The sequence below is a fragment of the Orcinus orca genome, chromosome 17 (assembly GCF_937001465.1).
Source record: "Orcinus orca chromosome 17, mOrcOrc1.1, whole genome shotgun sequence".
Classification (NCBI taxonomy): domain Eukaryota; kingdom Metazoa; phylum Chordata; class Mammalia; order Artiodactyla; family Delphinidae; genus Orcinus; species Orcinus orca.
Window position 1 is genome coordinate 64,729,370 of NC_064575.1, and position 21,628 is coordinate 64,750,997.

The 21,628-nt window shown below is 37.2% G+C and overlaps 1 protein-coding gene across 7 annotated transcripts in view; it reads right to left on the reverse strand.

Annotated features, from left to right (window-relative positions):
• Positions 1-4,969: 4,969 nt before the first annotated feature.
• TRPS1 (transcriptional repressor GATA binding 1) overlaps positions 4,970-21,628 on the reverse strand; it is a 370,691-nt gene continuing 354,032 nt past the window's right edge. For all 7 annotated transcript variants that reach the window (XM_049700471.1, XM_012531442.3, XM_004265376.3 and 4 more), the window contains 2 exons: positions 14,583-14,705; positions 4,970-11,613 (listed from right to left, as the gene is read on the reverse strand). In XM_049700471.1, the coding sequence (XP_049556428.1) occupies positions 10,552-11,613; positions 14,583-14,705 (1,185 nt within the window). In that variant the 3' untranslated portion in view covers positions 4,970-10,551. The remainder of the gene's footprint in view (positions 11,614-14,582; positions 14,706-21,628) is intronic.

Genomic DNA, 21,628 nt, shown 5'->3' on the forward strand with positions numbered 1-21,628 from the left:
AATAATAGATGAGTTTCTCCTAAAATTTCAATAAAATTTTATTAAGATAATGGGAAGACTTTTTGTCAAGGGTACTAAAATCAACAATGAAATGAAATGCAACAACTAAAGTTAAGAAAATACTCCCAAATGAGAAAAGATTTCTAATGAAGCAACCTTAAAACTTAATCGCCATACAGGCACACCTCGTCTTATTGCCCTTTGCTTTATTGTGCTTGGCACATATTGTGTCTTTTGCAAACTGAAGTTTTGTGGCAACCCTGCTGCGAGCAACTCTATTGGCACCACTTTCCCAACAGCATTTGGTCACTTCGTGTCTCTGTGTCACACTTTGGTAATTCTTGCAGTATTTTAAACTTTTTCATTATGATTATATTTGTTAAGGTGATCTGTGATCAGTGATCTTTGATGTTGTATTGCAAAAAGATTATGATTTGCTGAAAGTTCAGATGATGGTTAGCATTTTTTAGCAATAAAGTATTAATTAAGGTATGTACCTGTTTTTTTAGACATAATTTATTGCACACTTAGACTACAGAATAGTATACACATAACTTTTACATGCACCGGGGAACAAAAAACTCATCTGACTCTATTTATGCAATATTCATTTTATTGAGGTGGTCTGGAACCAAATCCGCAGTATCTCTGAGGTATGCCTGTACATTTGTGGAAAAACTCAGAAGTATGCGCCAATTTTAAACCTCTTTTATGTCTTTTACTGGCCTTACACAGTTCTGGGTCCAGAATCAGTACTCAACAAACATGAATTAACTCATTCAAAAAATCAATCACAGTCACAAGGAAAACTTAGTAAAAACCTGCATTTTTATTGGGAGTATCTTCAGGAATTTATAAGATGGTATTAAGAGAAACTAAGAATGCTATACTTCCTGTGGTGATCCTTATTAGCATAACTAAGTGCATGCTGTCTTTTTAAAAGTAGAATTAAGAAAATGAGAAATAATAATTTTGAACTAACTAAACAAAATCAATATGTTGGGGGAAATTTTTATAGGAACAGTTTTTTTTTTTTTTTTTTTTGCGGTACGCGGGCCTCTCACTGTTGTGGCCTCTCCCGCTGCGGAGCACAGGCTCCGGACGCGCAGGCTCAGCGGCCATGGCTCACGGGCCCAGCTGCTCCGCGGCATGTGGGATCCTCCCGGACCGGGGCACGAACCCGCGTCCCATGCATCGGCAGGCGGACTCTCAACCACTGCGCCACCAGGGAAGCCCTGATCTCTCGAATTTTAACTGCTCTTCTTCTCCCCACATCTCTTGCAGAAATTACTGAACTAGCTTCCAACCTGTCTCCTGGTTTCTCTCCTTTTATGATTTATTCCATAAATACCTCCCATGATTTATGCCAAGCACAGGAGAGTCCCATAAAAACACAAATCAAGTAACACTCCTCTGCTCAAAACATGAAAATACGTCCCGCTTCATACAGAAGGAAAGCCACTATCCTCGAGGTGGCTTACAGTGTCCTAAATGATCTGGTTTCCTCCCACCTCAGTGTTTTTGTCTCTGAGTGAATTTCTAAATACTCTCCCCGTAGCTTACTCTGCCTGGACCACAATGGCCTCCCTGCTCTTCCTCAGACTCACCAGGTATACTCTCTCACCTGAGGGCCGCTGCACCAGCTGTTCATTCTACCAGTCCTTCCTTTGAGTCTTGGCTCAAATGAGGGCTGAACTGTTGTGTAGCTTATTGAATATGACAACTATCCACTCATCTCCCTTTAATTCTGCTTTACTTTTTTCTCTAGAGCATTTATTATCTTCTAACATAAAATTTTTATTTATAATTTGTTTATTGTATATGCATGTTTTCTCTTTCCCTCCTGCAGAAACAGGAGTTCTGGTCTGTCATTTTTTTTTTTTTTTGAAATAGTCCAAATGTCTGGAATAATCGCTGGTACATAGGGAAAGCTCCATTAATATTTGTTGAATGAATGCATGAAGCCTGGGTTTGTACTGCATGTCATCACCAACAACCAGGAAAACAACGACAGTGATCATTTAATCAGAGAAAAAAAAAATCAAGGCAATTATAAAAGATAAAATTATAGAAAATAAATCATCATGATAACAAATTGAGCTTTGTAAACTCACTGTATGCTTTTTAGGATACATCGATTCATTAGGTAATGTATGCTATATAGGAAGAAAATATCTAAGGAAACTGAAGCTCTGAAGAAAATACCATTGCTTGCATATTACACGAACTCTAAAAACTGACTGATGGGGACTTCCCTGGAGGTCTTAACTCGGAGGTTAAGACTCCGAGCTTCCACTGCAGGGAGCGTGGGTTCCATCCCTGGTCAGGGAACTAAGATCCTGCAGGCCATGTGGTGTGGCGAAAAAAAAAAAAAAGAAAAAAAAGAAAAAAAAGAAAAAAAAAACAAACCACCAAAATAAAAACTGACTGATGTGTAAATTGCTTTCATGTAAGAGATGGTACAAGTTCTGGGAAAATGCCTGCTATGTATTGGTGGATTTTGAGTTCAAAAATATTCCTGGGAAATTGCTTACAGTTTAGTGCTTATGCAATTTTAACTTGGAAATGTACCTTCCATTTATGGAAATAATTTAAAGAATTTCGATTACATCTTCTAATAATCCTTGCTCTCCTGTTCTCTACTGCTTACCTGAAGAAAAAAGTTAATATTTGTTAATTATTGAGTAGGAAGTTGGGTGAATGGGTTGTTACCTCATGTAAAATATTTTATATAAGTACAATTGACCCTTGAACAACTGGGGTTTTATGGCACTGACCCTCTGTGCAGTTGAAAATCCACCAAAATTTATAGTTGGCCCAACACATCCACGATCCCTTCATATCTGAGGTTCTTGCTCTGCAGATTCAACCAACCATGGATCATGTAGTACTATGGTTATTTACTATTAAAAAAAATCCACATATAAGTGGACCCATGCAGTTCAAATCCATGTTGTTCAAAGGTCAACTGTACTACAACCTTTATGAAAAATGGCTTTCAGAACTGACATCCTGAGTATATTGGAGAACAGCATTATAAATCTAACAATGAGATTTCATATACAAATTACCTATTTTTATTTAAAGAAATTCTACATAACATGAAAACAATCAACTCTACGTAACATGAAAAAGCCCCTCCCTTCCTATCTACTGTTATTCTTTACTGTTCTAGCCCTGTTATTTTTACTCTAAAATATGACCTGGAGAAGAAAATAAGGACATCTTGGACATTACTGGACATTAATTTTAGCAACTTTGAATAGTTTTTGAGATTTCTTTGTTCCTACCAGTGTGTTAAAAAAAAAAAAAGAAAGAAAACTTGTACTTGGGGTTACAAAGATGGAGAACAAAAGTACAAAGTAATTAGCAGTATGCTAAAAACAACAGGGCTTTTTTCTCTTCTGTGCAAATGTTTTTCGTCTTAAGCAAATTTGGCTGCGAAAGGGTCAGGCAGGTGCTGCCACAGTGCTTTCGGGTTTCCTGGCAGAGCTGGTGATGCACTGGGACCTGAGACAAAACCCAGAGGAGCCACAGCTAACCTCAGCCTTTTGCCCAATTTCCTCCCTGCCAGTTATCAGAGTTCACTATTGTTCATGCTCCAGGGCTCACACTCTGCCTGTCTAGAGGTGGAATGTATTCTGAAGAAGTGTTTTGTTTGGCTTGCAGTATTAAAAAAAAAAAAAAAAGTCACTCACTGACATTCAAAATTAGATTTCATAGAAAATTCCTTTGTCCAGATTTTCTTGAAAACTGCAAATCTGGGAACACAAGTCAGCTTGGCAATATTCTTCGAGCTGAGGAAAGGCTACCTTTATAGAGTTCCCAAAGTCTTCCCCAGCTGGCTTCACCCACACAGGCCACTTGCCTACTCCTTTTGTGCACTGAGTTTGTGACCCCGGCCCGGAGATGGGATACCAAAAGGTGATTCACTCTTCTTCCCTCCCCTCAAACTATGGTAAAGAGCTGATGGGCACATAGTTCTCCTTGAAAGGGATTCTGACAGTCCTGGGTGAGAACAAAGTGTATTTAACTTTACCTGAAAACTTTTCCCTGAGAGAAGAATCAAATTCTCTGTAAGGAAAACAAATCACATTAAGCGTTCTTATTACGCTCTTATCTAGAGAATATTGCCTCCAGCTGTGAAGCAAGCTTATTACCATTATGATCAGCCCCTCCAAGCCTTTACTCTGCTGTTTTCAAAGCAGGGGAAAAGAGAAAGAACTAGAAAAAATAAAGGATTTGTTAACTTGGGTTCACAAAAATGAGAAGTGAAGATTGGGCTACGAGGGTAAACACTAATTCAAAATTTTCAAAATAAATCTTCTGAAGCAAGGAGTTATATACTTTACGTCCTGTGCTTTTTGTGTTTTTCCTTCTGGTCATAAATATTTGGGTGAGTCTTCTTTGCCTACCTAGTTTTCTTCTGCCTCTTCCCTCTTTCAAAATCAACCTTCCGGAAACCTCTCTGGTTAATTTCATCTTAAGGCAACACACAAGGCATGTAATATATTAACATAAACTTCTTGAGATGATTTATCAAGATCTTCACATCATATTCATGTGGGTATACTAAATTGAATTCAAACTTAGACTTCAAAAGCGGGATTTTTTTACATATTGTAACAATCATTTCCCAATACTCGACACTCAATACGTGATACTCAATAAATGTTTTTGAAATAAACACAATTTTTATTGTTAATCTTCCTAAAGAAAACTTGTATAATTTTTTTTTACACAAAATCTATCAATAAGAGATTGATTGGTTAAAGGAAAAAAAAAAAGCAAAGCAAAACAAAACAAGTTGAGAGAATCCAGGCTTTTTCAATCTTAGTCATACTGTTTTGAAAATGGTGATTTGATTTCACCGTCTCCATTCATCAGAACCTGTCTGTATGTTACAATGGTCTGAACTTCCTATTGCTACACGGATGAAAGTGAATCCATATAAAACATACCAACACCATTATGTATAACTGGTGGTAAAACTTTATTATTCAAGTTTAGATGTAACAGACATCTTTGCTGCCTGAAGATTGTTTGCATAAGAAATACACCAAGAACATGTTTGTGAGTAGAAATGAACATGCACTATGAAAACAAAATTAAATAAAACAAAAAAAATTCCATGTGTTGTAAGAACAGAACTATTATAGCCAACATTCTAGTATTCAAATCAGGACTACAAATTGAATTTTTTCTTAGCAACATGAAATCATTCCATATGAAAGACATTTTCTGCTGGTGAATATTGCTGTAGGTGAATTTTACATCGGCATTTTGAGATGTTTCCCGTCCCATCCCACCCCCCCAAATTATTCATGTTGTCACCCAAAGGAATTTGGCATTTCTTATTGTGATACTTGCCCTCTTGGTAGCCATTAAGAAACTATGGTTTTATCAGCCTTGTAATAGTTTTGCCTCTTCATAGTCAACGCTATAGGCTGCCTAATTATGATATTTACAGCTCTTATTTAATAAAAATGACCCCAACCTTTCCTGGCCCTTGGGAACTGAGAGTTTAAATAAGCCCCTTGGCCATATAATAATACTTGGCACTCCCATGGTGCCTTTCAACCAAGGATCTCAAAGTGCTTTACAAACAAGTACTACATTACCATTATTATTATTATTATTATTAATATTATTATTATTAATATATTTTTTTTCCATTTTACAGGTGAGGAACCTGAGGCACAAAAAGAAAAAAGTGATTTGTTGCAGGTCATACAATTAAAAAAAAACCAGGGGTAAAAATCAGTATACAGTTTTGGGACTCATGGGTCTTGAGGGACCGTTTTCTCTGATGAAGAAAGGCTAAACGTTATTTCCTTGTAAAGTTACTCCTGCTTTTCTCTGGTGTAGGACGGAGTGAAGCTTCTAGCTCTACTTTTCAAGAGAACAACATGTGAGCATACATTATCCAGTTTCCATGTGTGGACCAATGTTGAATTTCACATTTTCTTCATCCCTGACTTGACACACTTCAACCTAGCATCTTCCATAGGTCCTAATTACTGCAGATAACTGTTGATGCTTTCTAAACCATTAACCGCTAGCAGGAACACGTGGGTCCACTGTCTATGAAACGCTAACTGAAAACCAAAAGGAAGTGCACTGCAAAGAAGCCATGCCTTCTGCCCTTGGCCAAGTCTTTCTTTGGGAAAATAACACAGCCCTTCCAAGTCCCGGTGCATGTCTTGCTATCCTCTTCTCATTTACAGTTGCCTGCTAATAGAATTCCACTTAGTAGTACCTACCTTTGGTTAGCATCTTTAGTCTCATATTCAGGTTGGATTTCAATTCCTCCATTTTCTCCTGTGATCTAGGACAGTCAGCAAGCTTTCACCTACTCACTCACCAAAGATGCCTTGCATTTTTTTTTTTTATCATGGCTCTCAACCCAAACACAGGAAGCTGTGAGCTCAAAGTAAACTTTAGGCAAAAAGCTGGCATATGGCACAGAAGCTGACCACCAGCTTCTTCATGCTTCCACCGCGGGTTGTTAGATCTTCTCTCTCTAGAACTGTGTTCATGTTCACTTACTAAACAGGCAGGCAATTCAGAGGTCTTAAGACAGGTCACCTGGTGATGTTTCGTTGCCACACAGGAGGAGGCTAATCATTATTTTGGTAGCAGTACTGATACTCTTCATTTAATTAAGAAAAACATATATCCTCAGGCATTTTAAAAAACATATACATTTAATATTTTTGGAGCTGTATTTGCATTGGATCATCATAGATTATGTGCACATGTGCAATCATAAACATAATGTGCTACCACAGGCTTCAACAAAGAGCTGTTAAGATAATCACTTTTTTTCTTCTTCTCATTAATGTTACCTTAGAAAAAATCCCCATGCTTGCTTTCTAAAAACTACCTTTACTAAAAGAGAACAGTTTAGAAGAAAACATCACTATCTTAAAAGTTGATTTTTTAAAAGAACATCTCAATATGTCATATAGAAAGAATGGGCACACTCTTCTCCTTTTGAACTACAGAGTTAACGTGTTAACCGTGAGAGCTCCATCCTTTTCTCATATACTTAAGAGTACTGAGTAGTGTCTCTCAGTCCACAATCTTCTGAGGTGGGCTGGCTCTTTATGATTTTTCTATCCCAAACAACAATATGAATATATGGGTGAGAGATGAAGAGAGAAAGAGTGAGAAAAAGAATGAGAATGCATGAGCTGGTTTTGGCCTAAAGTTTGATCCAAAGCCCAATTCAGAATATGGACATGTACTTTTAAAAGACTTACAGTTTTTAAATGACATACAATTTTAGCTGGCGTATAGTTTTTATCATAGGGAAAGCCTTTTCCAAGAGGGAAAATTCCTAAGTCATTTTGAAAGTCCTCAAAAAAAAAAAAATGTTAAGTACCTAAATAGCTCATTTAAAATCATAATTTAAGACAAAATGATTCCGAAATCTTAAACCCAAATAAAAATAAAGACACTAACCAATCAGTTTTGTAATATATTTTGAGAGCTGGAATGAAGGCTTTCATAAGTCAAAAAAATAAGAGGTATTTTAGTGTTGTGATAAATTTTCATCTTTTTTAATAGCCCAACCTCTTCCCCATCAAAATATGGGAAAAAATAAAATAAAATAATCAATAATAAAGGAATACGGAATAAGATCTATTGTGTCAATGCTATCTAAGAATATTCTACCAAAAGTAGACTGACCATAAATATTCCAAGAACAGTGATATGTATTTCCATTGCTAACCGTTACTACTTGTCTGTCTGAGAAAAATAAAAACAAAAACAAAAAAACAGGTTAAAAAAAAGACATATATATCAAAAAAGAACAACCTATTTGTGTCTGAGAAACGAGAAACACACTGGAGAAACTGCTTAAGGAGTAGTTTTGCCCAAAAAGTCATACCTGTACTACTACCCAAGTTGACCAAACTTCGGGTATTTTCTGATTTGAGCAGTCCACATATCATGTTACTTGCAGATTGCCACAGTGCACTTTGTTTCTAGTCCTTTCACTAAAAAAATTAAATATAGTTTTGTTGTTTGGGAAATCTCCTCTTGTTTAGATCTTTGTCACCTCTCCAATCTGCCTGTACATTTTGAGATGCATTCATCAAAATTCCTAAGAAAGATAAATGACATCACATAATTTGAATGTCCAAGCCCCTCATTCCACCTCTCTCAGTTCATGTGAATTATATTAGAGCTACTTGACAGGTAAGATCGGAATAGGACCCTTTAAAAATGAAACTGAAGCAGAAGGCTTAGTCCTGATTTCTTTCTTTCTCTCTCTCTCTCTCTCTCTTTTCTTTTTTTTAAACATGAAAATGAAAATGCAAGAATGGAAATGACAACACAACATCAGACAGACATTTTTAACTTCATTCACTACAACAGTCACAAACTGGTTGAACTCTACCTGTCATCCATTTAAAGAAACGAAGACCTGGCACTGTGAAAAAGAAACAAAACCCAAACAAAACAAAACAATACAAAGCAACTGCGAATTAATGTAAAAATGGAGTGCAAATGCGACTACAGAATGCAATAAAAACATCAGTGCTGCAGATTCCAGCAGCACTTATCAAAATAATTTCTGAAATGTGTCATCTGAAACATAGACAAAGCAATAAAAAGAGGATATATGTTTATCACTTTAAGCATAACAATGTGAGTTAAGAGCTTAAAAATTAAAAAAAAAAAGTACTTGGAATGAATAGTGCTACCCTTTTTTTCCTAAGTAGGCATAAAAATATTTTTATTTCCTTCTTGTTTGTCATACCATTATATCAAGAACTTTCATTTGTTTCATGTTACCGTTTACAACTTTAATGCACACACACACACACACACACACACACACACACACACACAAAAGATATCTACCGCAATAGAAATAGTTGCTTCATTACCTTGTTTGCTACATTTGCAAATGTAAACAGCTAGGCAGAGCCAGAACTGACTCTAATGCATGATGGAATATCTTTGTTGCATACGTACACTGTAGAAAATAATTATTCAATATGTCAGGCACCATTATTTGAAATGTAATACATTAATATTTACTAGAAAAATAAGGTTTTTTTTTTTTCCTATTTGTTCTCCCAACTTCTTTAATGAAATAAGTTAATCTGACAGTGCATCCAGCAGCTTGTAATATCTTCTACATCTCCGTGGCAAAAAATAAACTACTGGTTGGGACAATATAATGCAAATTATTAAAGTCAGTCCTTGTACATACATCTGTGTAGCAAGCATTGAGGCTCGACTAACAGCACCTTTAACCAATTATTTAATGTTCAGTTATTTAGCCCTATTTCCCTGAGCAGTTATGCTGAGGCTTTCCCTTCATGGATAGTTTTACAAAGCCTTATGTATTAAAAGTACTATGAAGAGCAAACTTCTAAGAATCCTATTTAATGCTACTTAACTAAACCTGTATAAATCTAATGAAGGGATTGATTGGTACATATACCAACTGTCAGTCTGTGGTAACGTAACTTTAGACGCTGCCTGACCACAAAGTTTGGAAATTATACTTAAACCAAAAGAAAATAAATAAATACAGCAGGTTACCTTGTGGAGAAATACCATGTGTTCTAAACCAATGAAGCCCATGGTCTGAACTTTTGTATCCATCTAGTCTTTTGAACTGAGGGGACCCCTTTAGTTAGAACGTGCCAAGTGAGATTAGTGACCAAGAGGAAGCTTAAAAAACAAACCCAAACTGGTTCATCACAAACAAGAAAGAAAAGATCTGGCTAAAATAAAATTACTACGTAAGCACTGAGGACATTGTTTTTAAAAATGCATATATATTTGGACAAAATGAACCTAAATTGCAAACACGAGGACTATTTTTGAAAGGAGTATTTGAACATCTAAAGGACAAAAATATCAGAGAGGGTGTGCATGTGTATGTACAGGCAGGGCTGGCCAAAATCATTGTCACTTTTCCCGCTGCTCTCTCCCCAAGCCTAACCACAGCTCGCATGTCTAGGTCTAAATTCGAAACATGACCAATGAGAGGATTCTCATGCAGGAGGGTGCCATTTTCCTTTCACTGCCCTGGAGATTAGACTTCTCCTCATCTGCCTAGGATTTCAAGACACTTCGAAATTCAGGCAACAATTTATGGTTTTTGAACAAATGGGCCAATGGCCAGCCCAATACTGCTTTAGAATCATAATATGTAAACCCTTCCAAATTCTAGACAGCTTTGATCTCTTTCTTTACAAACATAATAATTATAGTCTGGTGATACTTCTTATGGATGGTTTCCATAGTACACATTCACCAAGATGGTTCTGACCTACTAGGTTCTAAACAGGACTATATACCATCTTCCATTTTTTTCTCACTGACCATTTGTCTCACTTTTAAATCTTGGTAACCTACTCATCAAAAGAAAGAATAATAAAAGAAGGGAATTTCATGTTGGATAAGGCAGGCTCTATGAAGTTTTTTTTTTTTTTAAATAGGTCTTCATAAGACATTACAAGCTATTGAATTCCCATCAAGAAAACCTATTTCTATTTAATTGTGCTAAGTGCTAAGGTTTTACTCTTTAGGTTTTCCATTTTTTTCCACTTGTGCATTGTTCCTATGCAGGCCCCTCTGGATATGAGTTGTGAAGTCATATTTGTCCGTGCAAAGATGCTGGCATATGCTGCACTGGAAAGGTCCACTGTCACCATGGCAACTCATATGCAAAGCATACATCACTTCATCCAGAAAGACAATGCCACAGTGCACACATTTTGTTGAAAGTTCATCTTGAGTACTTCTATCAACTTTCTCTGTTTTTACTCCATTCAAGGGACCTTCATTCTTTACATTTGACGGTGCCTTCGTTTTCTCCTTGGAGGCCCCGTTTGCAGTTGGCCCAGGTCTGGAATGCTTGATCGCCAAATCTAGAGGAATGTCATTGTCTGATCCAACAGCTGAAAAGTGAGGAGGCAGATTGAAGGTGGGGTAAGGCACATAGTTTTGGCAAGGATTTGGTAGGCCAGGCACGTGACTCAAGTAGTGCGGATTCCCAGGAACGGAGAGCTTATATTTACTCCAGAACCGCAGCCAATCAGCTTCACTCTGGAAGTCATTATGTACAAAGGGAAGTCCAAAAAGGGGGTACTGGTACTTTTCAATAGGGCTGCCTGGTGGTGAATAATTTGGGTGCTTCGCGGGTCTCATGTACTTTTCTATGGGACTGCCTCTCTCAGAACTTCCTTTCCCTTCAGATACCGATGAACTATTTCCTGGGTCTCCAGTACTTTCCTGAGGACTTTTTATCTGAATGTGCAAAGGTTGCATCCTTTTGTGAATATCCAGAGTTTGGCTGACCAAGACTGGCTGCTGAGCAGAATGGCTTTTAGTCAATGAACCCTGGGCTTCGTATTTACTCAGGCTGGGGAGCGGAATTTCTCGCTGGTGACCTTCAGTTAAGTGATCGTCTGAGCGCCTCTCTAAGGGGCTGCCATTGGCTTGCTCTTCACTGCCGGCCCTCTGCTGTTTGTTGAGCTGCTCGGCCTGAAGTGCCTCAGGGTTAAGGCGCTTTCTTGTTCTTCTCCTAATAATCTGCTCACCGTTGTTTTGTTTAATGATGTTTAAAGGCCTGGGAGTCTGCGGGGAACACACACACAATACATAAAAGGAAAACATTAAAAAACACATTAAAATGCATTAACAATTCCTCACAAATATAAACCATGCTTAAGTTCAAAGCAAAGATAGGCTTTACGTTATAGATTTACTAAATCTCCTCCTTTTGCCCTAAGCAGGATCAGAGGAAGTAACCAAAGCACATTCTTTTACCCTAATTAAATCATGCCCATCTTTACAGGGAGGACTGAAAAACTTTAATCTACTTGGAAACAGCTTTTCCAAACTCAACAGATTTTGGAATTGCATTATTTCGTGATAAAACAGTGTTTAAAGTTACTTGAAGAAATGTGATTTTTCTGAAATATCCTCAACTTTTGAGTCATGCACCAAGATGTCAACATAGTAACATGGGAGATAGGTTTTGATGACAACTGTGGAGAAATGATAACATGGCTGCAGTCTGAATTGTGTCCCCCTCTCCCCACCCCTCCTACAATTCATAGGTTGAAGCTCTAACCCCAATGTGACTGTATCTGAAGATAAGGCCTTTAGGAGGTAAATATGGTTAAATGAGGACACAGTGAGAAGGCAGCCCTCTGCAAGCCAGGAAGAGAGCCCTCACCAGAACCCAGCCAGGATGGCACCCTAATCTCAGACTTCCGGCCTCCAGAACTGTGTGAAAATAAATGTCTGCTGTTTAAGCCACCCAGTCTATGGTATTTTGTTATGCCAGCCCCAGCTGACTAAATATAGAATATTAAACATCAGAACATAAATAATCAAAGACAAACTGACAGAATTGTAAGGAAAGATATCAGGTAATCAAAGCCATTATCAGTGAGAGGTGTTTTTAAAAATCTCTCACTTTTTTTTTTCTTTAATTATATAAGTACTCACTATGGAAGATTTTACTTGTGAACAGGTGAAGCATTTGTTTTCTGTTGACAATCTAAATTTATTTGTAGGCTCGGTACAAATATCCTATCTGTCAGTCTACTCTGTACTTAAATAGAATGCTGACTTTCACTCAGCTTAAGTATTATATGATTCGTATTTATGTACATGGTCAACAGGTGTTTATATTACATGACTCAAATCCATAGATAAGACTATAATAAAAACTCTACTTGCAGTAAGAGCTCTAATTTTGATTTATAAAATCAAGAGAATATGTTTAATAAATCAATGCATATTTACAGATGAAAAATTTAGGAGAATCTTTAAATGGGCTAAAATCTGATTTTTCTAAAAGATTACTGAAATCAGGAAGTAATCTCTACATAAAATATGAATATAAACAATACGTAACTCATGAATTATACCTAGAAAGGAGGCACCTCAATGCAAGAGCGTACTTTATATGTTAAACAAAATACAAAACGTTTTGCCATGTTTTTATTGTCACAAAGATATTTTGAAGGAAAAAGGATAACACACTTGTTACTGACAATCAGATTATTCATTTCAGAATGAAAATGCCACATCCCCTTGGCTATTCCCTGTTCATTTACTTTGTTCAGAATTTCAGGTTTATAAAGAGCTCATATTCATATTATAAAAATATGCAGTAGTTAATCTCTGTCTTCTAAAGAAATCTGAAATATGCATTAATACCTTTTTTAAACTTTCATAATTTTTGTGGCAGTCTTTGACATGAAATGTGAGTATAACCTTTATGTGTTTAAATCTGTGATTTTAAAAAACCTCAGAATTGAAAACATCTCATCTCTGGAGAGATGAATATTAAAGTAACTGTAAAAAAAATTTAGTTTATATTGCAGTTGTTAAATTACCATAACCTGGAAGAGCAGCAGTTTAATTAATTTTTGGCCTTTGACTGGCCTGAGTTCAATTAAAATTATTAATGTCAGTACCCACTGAATGGAAGCTTATTGTTGTGCTTAAGTGGTGAAGTTTAAGAAAAAGTAAGGTCATGGTGGTGTGTGTGTGTGTGTGTGTGTCAGGGGGTGGGGAATCCTTCTATTAGCTCCATGCTAATAACTAAGGTTTTTACAGTTTACTACCAATTAGCATTGTTGGCAGCATGCATTTTTTAAAAGAGTGCTTCCAATGGTCCATTTAGGAGGACATTTTGTCTAAAATTATATTCTCCGTAGCTGTGATCTATTCATTGGCCGGTGCTAGAGCTGTGGTAAAATGCCAAACAAAATGAAAACGGCAGAGGGAAATAGATTTCTGCTTACTACATGGGGCATTCCTATTTTTAAAGGCAGCTCTGGTCAGCAGATAAACTATCTAAACTAAAAAAATATCCTCAAGAAGTCAAATGCATATAAAGATGGGAGATTTGTGAGTTTAAATTTTATTAGAGGATTCCACCTAAAATTTGGTTAGCAATAACTGAGGTACCTCAGAGAGCCCTAGAAATTAGTCAGCCGGAGATCTTAAAACACAAAGCACTTTTGCATCTTGCTCTGCTGTGTGCTCTGCAAGCCCTCAGATACCACTGGAAGCACTGTAGAGCGCTGGCATCCTGGGTCCCAGTTTAGAACTACTCTTCTGAATGGGTCCAACTTCCAGCCCCCAAATGAAACTTGCAAATTCCAATGGTAAACTGGAAAATAAGCATTTTCCCCCTGCCCTAGATTTTATAATGAACATGGGAGAGAACCCCTTTTTATTTTTAAATTTGTATGTACTTCTGAATTTTTGAAGTTTCTCCTTTCTACCTAAATTAATTTCACTGAATTCTGATAACCACTTGTTCAACTATCCGTTATGTGACGTTCCCAGAAATCAATCATTTTCCTCTTTTATATCAAAAGAAGCATAATGCATTACTAATGATCTCAGATGTATCTCCCCATAACATCTAAGGCCGGTCCACCATAAATCACATGTGCACTCAAAGCGACTGCATTAAACTCTGCAGGGGCAGGCACTGCAAGCCAGGGAATGGAACTTATCATGCCACAGACCAGGGTGCTTTATAAAGTTTTTCCTGAAACAGTCTAACAAGTTCTTACCGAGTGAAGCTTCTGGTAGAGGCCACACGCATTGCATACATATCCGCCATTTGCATTCTTTCGCCAGAGAGAGGTCTTTGTGGTCAAGCAATTGGCACAAAAAACACCCGAGCCTCTACGCCTCTGAAATGGGAAAAAAAAAAGACACAAGGTCAGAGGTGAGTCACATGATCAGTGGAGTTAGACCAAATCAACCCAGGAGTTTTGTCTTTAGACTAGCAACAATGACAGTATAAAACCACACTGCCCATAATGAGGTCAGGTTCAATTGTGTTTAATAGGCACCACTGATTTTCATTATAATTAACCGTACAGTGATGGATGAGGTGTGTGCAACACCAAAGGCCTTTCACAGAAACAGCTTTAACTTTTTGAACTTTGGGTTTTGTGCCTTTCATGATGGTTCCTAAATGCTGAACCCTAAAATATACCTTTTAAAAGTGTCAAAACAAAAGTCAAAAGACAGAGTCTGCCAATATGTTTAATATACTCTGGAAAGGGAGGAGCACAGGCTACCTGAGCTTTAAAATATAGTCAAGCTTGGAATAAATGCAGCATGTAAACCACTTACAATTAAACCTGATGTGTGTCTTTTTGGATGTCATTCATGTAACATAAGTATTAAGAGACTGTAAGACACTCAGTTCTGATTTTTGGTTTGCAATTGTAAAATCTGAAAGAGAACACACCCTCTATCTCCCAAAGCTGAGAGGAATAGTAGAAACTTCTGCCAACTAGAAGTACAGTATTACTAATGAGAATCCTTATGAGGGGCCTACTTAAGCCAGACAACATAGTCCCATCAATGGCTATTTATTTATTTTATTTGACTCAGACTTGGAAATCACAAGCATTTCTGAACACAAATTGATTTTAGTGGGCTGAATTCTCTAATCACCAGATTCAAAAATAATCCAAGAATATTTGAAAGTAGATCATTAGTACTGCTTGTTCCATTCTTGCTATCAAGTAATGATTCCATTAAACTTCTCATTGAAACAAAAGTCAGGCTGTGTTTGTGGGCGCAAATACTAACAGGCAGGAAATGGAACTCTACTGCTGAAAAAAAAAAAAAAAAAAAAAAGAGCCTGAATTGCAACTCTGCTCTCCTTTCTCTAGGAAGTAAAGCCTTTAATGATAAAATATGCATGTTAGATAAGGAGTGGAAAAAGTCTTGCTGGAGCCCAATTTTGTTGTAAATTTAAAATTACAAACACCATAAGTCAAAATTTCAGGGATTCATAAAATTTAGGCAATTTATTTAACTTGAGTCCATACTGTAGACGAGTGGTATCCCTGCCAAGAAAATACAATGGTTATAATTGTACTCTGATACATTTCAAATGGAAAGCTTTCTGCAGACATAATTTTGGCTTCAAGACTGGAACACTTTCTTGGCATTGAAAGGGCATTTGATTCATCGGGTGTTTCACAATGTATCACTAAAAAGACCTGGTGAGCAGCCAGTTCCCTATAGGGTAATTTTTCCATCCAGATGCAAGTGCTATCAGAGGCCCTCGTCAGCTAAACTAATTATGATCTTGCAATTGCTGATGCCTGCTCACTCTAACATTCAACATCCTCCATTAATCATCGATACAAAGAAAATGAATGAAACGTAAAGAAATGAGGACTGGTAAGCTGCATAGCCATAAAAATCTGAAATGAGAGCAATAATTTAACAAGATTGGGGGAATGTTTTTAGTGAACACAAAGTCAGGCTAACAATTGTCCTTTTCAACCAAGAACACAATTTCATTAGTGTAGCAGGTTGGGCTACTTTAAGTGATGTAATATAAGCTAGAGTTTTTCACAAAGATAATCTCTGGCTCCCCTTTTTCTTTACTCCCCCCACCCCAACTCAGGGCCAGGAATGTATCATAAATTTCTCAGTCTCAATAAGAGCAGCACAAAAGTTGGGTGTTAGCCCTCAAAGTCCAAACTGGGACCTACTGCAAAAGTACAGACTGCCGTTTCCCCCAAATCAACGATCTATTAGAGGTTGTGTTTATCAAACACTCTGGGGGCCCCCTTTATCCGAGGTAAGTCGGGGAGCCTAGTTAGGTTATAATTGTGAAAATTCCCTGGGGCCATGCTGTCTTTTTTTCCAAGATCGAAATAACACGTTTTGCAAATAAACACCAGTTTGATCCATGTAAAGGCAATGTAAATGTCCATTTGGAAACTGACCCACATATATGTCTGAGGCTCAAATCTGAATGTATAACCATTCACTGCAGCCTGCTTTTCTTTCCTTATGCCCTGGCTGCTTGACACAGCATGCCAAAGTGGGTGTAATCCTGGTTTCAGAGAACGCTTCAATCCTTGCACAACTTTGTGCTTAATTCTCTTGCAAAGAAAATGCCCTTCATTAGTTCGAGGGAAAATCCTGAAATTACAGGACTGGTTTCCACAGGCGTATCTTGCTTTAAGCAGCACTTAGGCTCCAATAAAGGCTGGTATATTTTAGGTAAACCATATCTTATTTTAAATATATCAGGAGTCCTTTGGATTCACTTACTCGGAGTCAGTATGGCATGGGGGGGTTAATAATCAGATTTAGGAGTCAGACAACTTGTACTCAAAACACGTCTCTGTCTTGAGTTGCTGGGTGCAATTTTGGGCAAGTTACTTAACCTGGCAATGCTTAAATTTCCTCATCTTTAAAGTGTGAGCTGCTGTGAGTATTAATATGGACAAATGGATGTAATAAAACAATGCCAGGTATGTAGTAGGTGCTCAAGTTAGCTATCCATCAAGGGGATTCAATTGTATTTCTTTTGTAAGAGAAAAATATTTTGTGGTTTCGTTTATATCTCCTTAATCTACTTATTGCACATTTTAGATATGCTTAAAGCATATAGTTGGGTATAATCACATGTATTTTATTTGTGCCAACCTTATCAAATATGAGAATGGAAAGTTGAGTCAGAGTGAAATGTCTAGGTGTTCACACCTAGAATTCAACAGGGGCCTGCTTGTGTGCGGGAGGAGAGTGGGAGGTAGGTGAGAAATATTTCACATAGTAAGTTACCTCCCATCTAAACAAATGTATCACTTTGGTGAGCACTGTAGAACCTTATGTTTGATGCACTTGGAATTACTGGAAGCAACAGAGAAGGTGGGAGATGTGGGCAACATCCTTAGTTGTGTGAGCACAGAGTTGTAGACCGTGCCACATCTCTCTAAATCACACCGCAGATGAGAGCCCTGACCCACAGTGAGAACCTGGCTGGATGGAGTATGGCATTTATTCTGAAGTCACCAACATCCTTAGCCCAATCAAGTGCTGAGAAGCAGTCTGCTGGCGAAGGAAGCAGAATAGAAGTTTCCCCTGCCCCACTTTTTAACAATGAACTTGTTAAAGAGAAAGAAAGGCACTAAAGGTCTTATTTCATTCATAGTTTATCAGGTATAGCAGAGTTTTAAAATATCTTGTCATTCTCCTTTGTACTATGTTAAAGACAGAAATCATGTCTCTTAACAGTCGTCAAATAGTCTAAGTAATAAGCACCTAGGACAGTGCTCTCTGTCTTGAGCAGCTAAACATTAATGAAGTTGAAAATAATCTCTCTTGCTATTATTTTTATCACTAGTCATCACTCCTGTTTTTGAAAAAAAAGTTTTTAAAAAATATTCCTTTGAAATGTCTCCCATTTGGATTGACAAATCTATCTTCAGTTGGTCAGAGAGGGCTAATGAGGTTGTAGACAATAAAATCAAGAGAGTTAATTTTCCAGTCCTACATCCCACACTTATTTCTGAGAAATAGCTGAAGCCAGATACTTGCTATGTCCTGAGGATACAAGGTCAGGTAGAACAAAGCTGCAACTCTCCTGCATATGCATCACTAGAGTCATGCATTGCTGATGGTTCTGTATGTGCGTGTGTATGTTTTAAATAATACATTGTTTCTCCTTTTCCTACAGGCTGTTTTTAAGAGATGATAATAATGTGTACCTCCATGACTTTGTGCAGGAGAGAGGAGAACTGAGTGATATGGATAAGCACACTTCTGGGAGAGGAAATGACAGGAATAAGTAGTTAGTGGATAACACCGGTGGCATACTTGATAGGTGCTCCTTTCAGGCTGAAGGAAAGCTGTCCTTTACACATCCAAAGCTACACACAGTCATAGCATCCTCTGCCCCTGGCCTTCTCTCAGGGCACCTTCTGCTTCTATGTGGTTTCAACAGAGGGCAAGAGTGAAGGAAGGTTGGCCGAAAACCCCAATCTACCTGAAAGTCATCTCAACTGAAAATTTCTACAGAGGAAATTCTGGAATCAACAAGGAACTGATTGCTTTTAACTTCAAGTTTAAATAGTTTGCCCACTAACTTTTAGGTTGCATTTGTGTGGCCTTCATGTTATTTCTGTTGGCTGGTAACTTCCTGTGTGAAAAAGGATGGGCAGTGGTAGGAACAGTTAATTGCAAGGAATTCCGAGGCCAGCCCAGTGACTTACTGAGAATTTTGGATCACCTGTCTCCTTTCCACGTTTCAAATTTTTAGAACCACCATATTGATTTTCACAACAGCAATTTAGGTGATGAATTTGCACAATCATCCATGCCAGGATTTGAAACAGAAAATGACACACCCATCTTTTAACACAAGTACACTTTAAATCCAATGTAGTGTTTTCCTTTTCCTGCTATAGAGTACACCAAGACGTGTAATGACTAACTGAAAAAACCTTTAGTCTTTAGGTTCACAGCTAACCACCGTATGGCATCACTATCATTAAATTTTTCTCAAAGCTTCTGATTGAAGTTTTGCTTCTATGGTGCTTAAATTCTCAGTCAGTTGCAGATCCCTCTGAGTTGAGCCCTGACACATACGTTGGTAAACCCAGATGTGTCTTTAGAAATGAATAAGAATAGGAAAAGAAGTTTCAAACTGGTTCATCTGTTTTATTGCTTATTTTATTTTATTATTTGAAGATCAGCCAAAAAGAAACATTTTAAGGTTTTCAAATTTCATCATTAACACAGAACTTATTCATTTGATTAATAAAAAGTAAATTTGATTGAATTATTAATTCAAGTGGCTTAACATTTAGAGACATGGATATTCATCTTCAAGATATTAAAAATCCCTACTAGTGGAGTTATTTGTGCAGAAATGATGCTTTATAATAGTTTTCTATGAATAAGAACCATACTGAAACCATGTAATTACATAACAAGCCTTGATAGGCAGAGCATTTACTCACATTTTTTATGGTTTTATATCTTAGCCATTTTAAATCAAATCAATCTGAAATTTGATATACATGCTGTTAGTCTGGAGGTACCTCAAGTATTTTTAACTCTTTAAATAATTTCTATGTTTATTCGATTATATCAAGAATCCTTTGAAAACTTCATTCTAGGGAAATGCACAGATGGCTATGATAGAACCTTCTGGTACAACTTTGCAGTAATAAAATTTCAGTGGTAAATTTAATTCAGCTCAGTTCTGGGAATAATTATTAAACGTCCACCATGTGCCTGACACTGTGCTAGAAGCTGGGGTTACAGTGATGTATATGGCAGACATGATCTGTAATCTCTCAGTTTCCAGTACCATCTGCTAAAAACTAACTACGTGTTGAGTTAACGTGATACAAACTGAGATCGTTCGTGAGCATTGACAGTTTAATTCATGTAAATTATATGGAAACATTCCTGAAGAAACCAAAGCATCTCCCACGAATAAATCTCATGTAAAGGCTGAAAGTTATCTAATAATCAGAGGGCTTACTCTCTGTGTTCCTTAATAAAAATAGGTAATAGTCTAGTCATTTCAGAAGCAAGATCCTTGCTTATTGTCCCATCAGTAATAATGTCCTATCAATAACTTTGCCCTATTAACCACCAACAGAGTTGATATAAACTAAATAATGTGTTCATGACTGTCATATATAACAGACGTTCAATAATTGTTGAATAAATGATAAATATTATTTTAGTCATTATCACTATCATTCACCACTAAGAGACATAGAAGGCCACTCTCCCCCATTTCCACCCATTAAGGAATTAATTGACTATTGACTACACACCAATAGACCCTACAGAATATAAGGAATGCAGTACCTAAAACCACTTAAAACAGATGGTGGCTTGCAATGAACACCTTTAAATTACTAGCCAGAATTTTATCAGAAGCATGGGCTGGCCAATATTTTAGCAAGAGCAGGGAAAGAGCTCTGCCAACAAAAAGCAATAGATATTAATACCTTGGCTGCCTTTTGTTTCAAATAAAATCGTGAAGAATCGGTTGAAACAGCAAGACTATGCCTGCTTGAAAACAGCCCTCTATGCCCTCAGATTTCTTGCCAGAAAACTGAAGAGACTCTACAAGGTTCAGCCAAGCATCCGTCTTGTAATTACCTATCTCAGAGTTTGGAAACAAAACCTGTTTACCTGGCTTATTACATTCACTTCCTCAACACACCAGCAAAGCTAATGGAGACCAGTGTAAACTAAACTGACATCCTTGGCTAGGAGCAATGGAACAACTTCTGTTCCAGGACATGAGGCAATTCATACTCTAGTAGTCATACATTGTACCCAGGTACGAATGTGCCTAGGACCTTCCCACTGACTCGTCACCACATGGGAGTTGCCCAGTAAATCAGGACACGCTAAAACACATCAGCTCCATTTCTTCTGAGATGCAGTTGGTGACTCGTGGAGTGGGACTGCAGAAAATAAGAGTTCCCAAGGTAAATCTCACGCTTTAAATTGTTCATATGGATTCTTCAAATCTTCAGATTTTAGAAATTTATCACACATATAACCCATTACATAGGTCTGAAGGACCCCCATCTCCATGCTTTGACTTACCCCATATTTAGTAAATGAGTAAACATCTGATGTCACACACAAATTACGTAACAGACCAGGACTAGAAAAATCCAGATCTTTGGAGTTCTAAACCCATGCTGTTTCTATAACAATGTTCTGCCTTTATAGCAATATGTATTTGGACAGCTGAAAATATGGTTGAAGATTTATGTCTACACTGTCTTTTTTCATTTCACGTGAAAGTCATTATTGT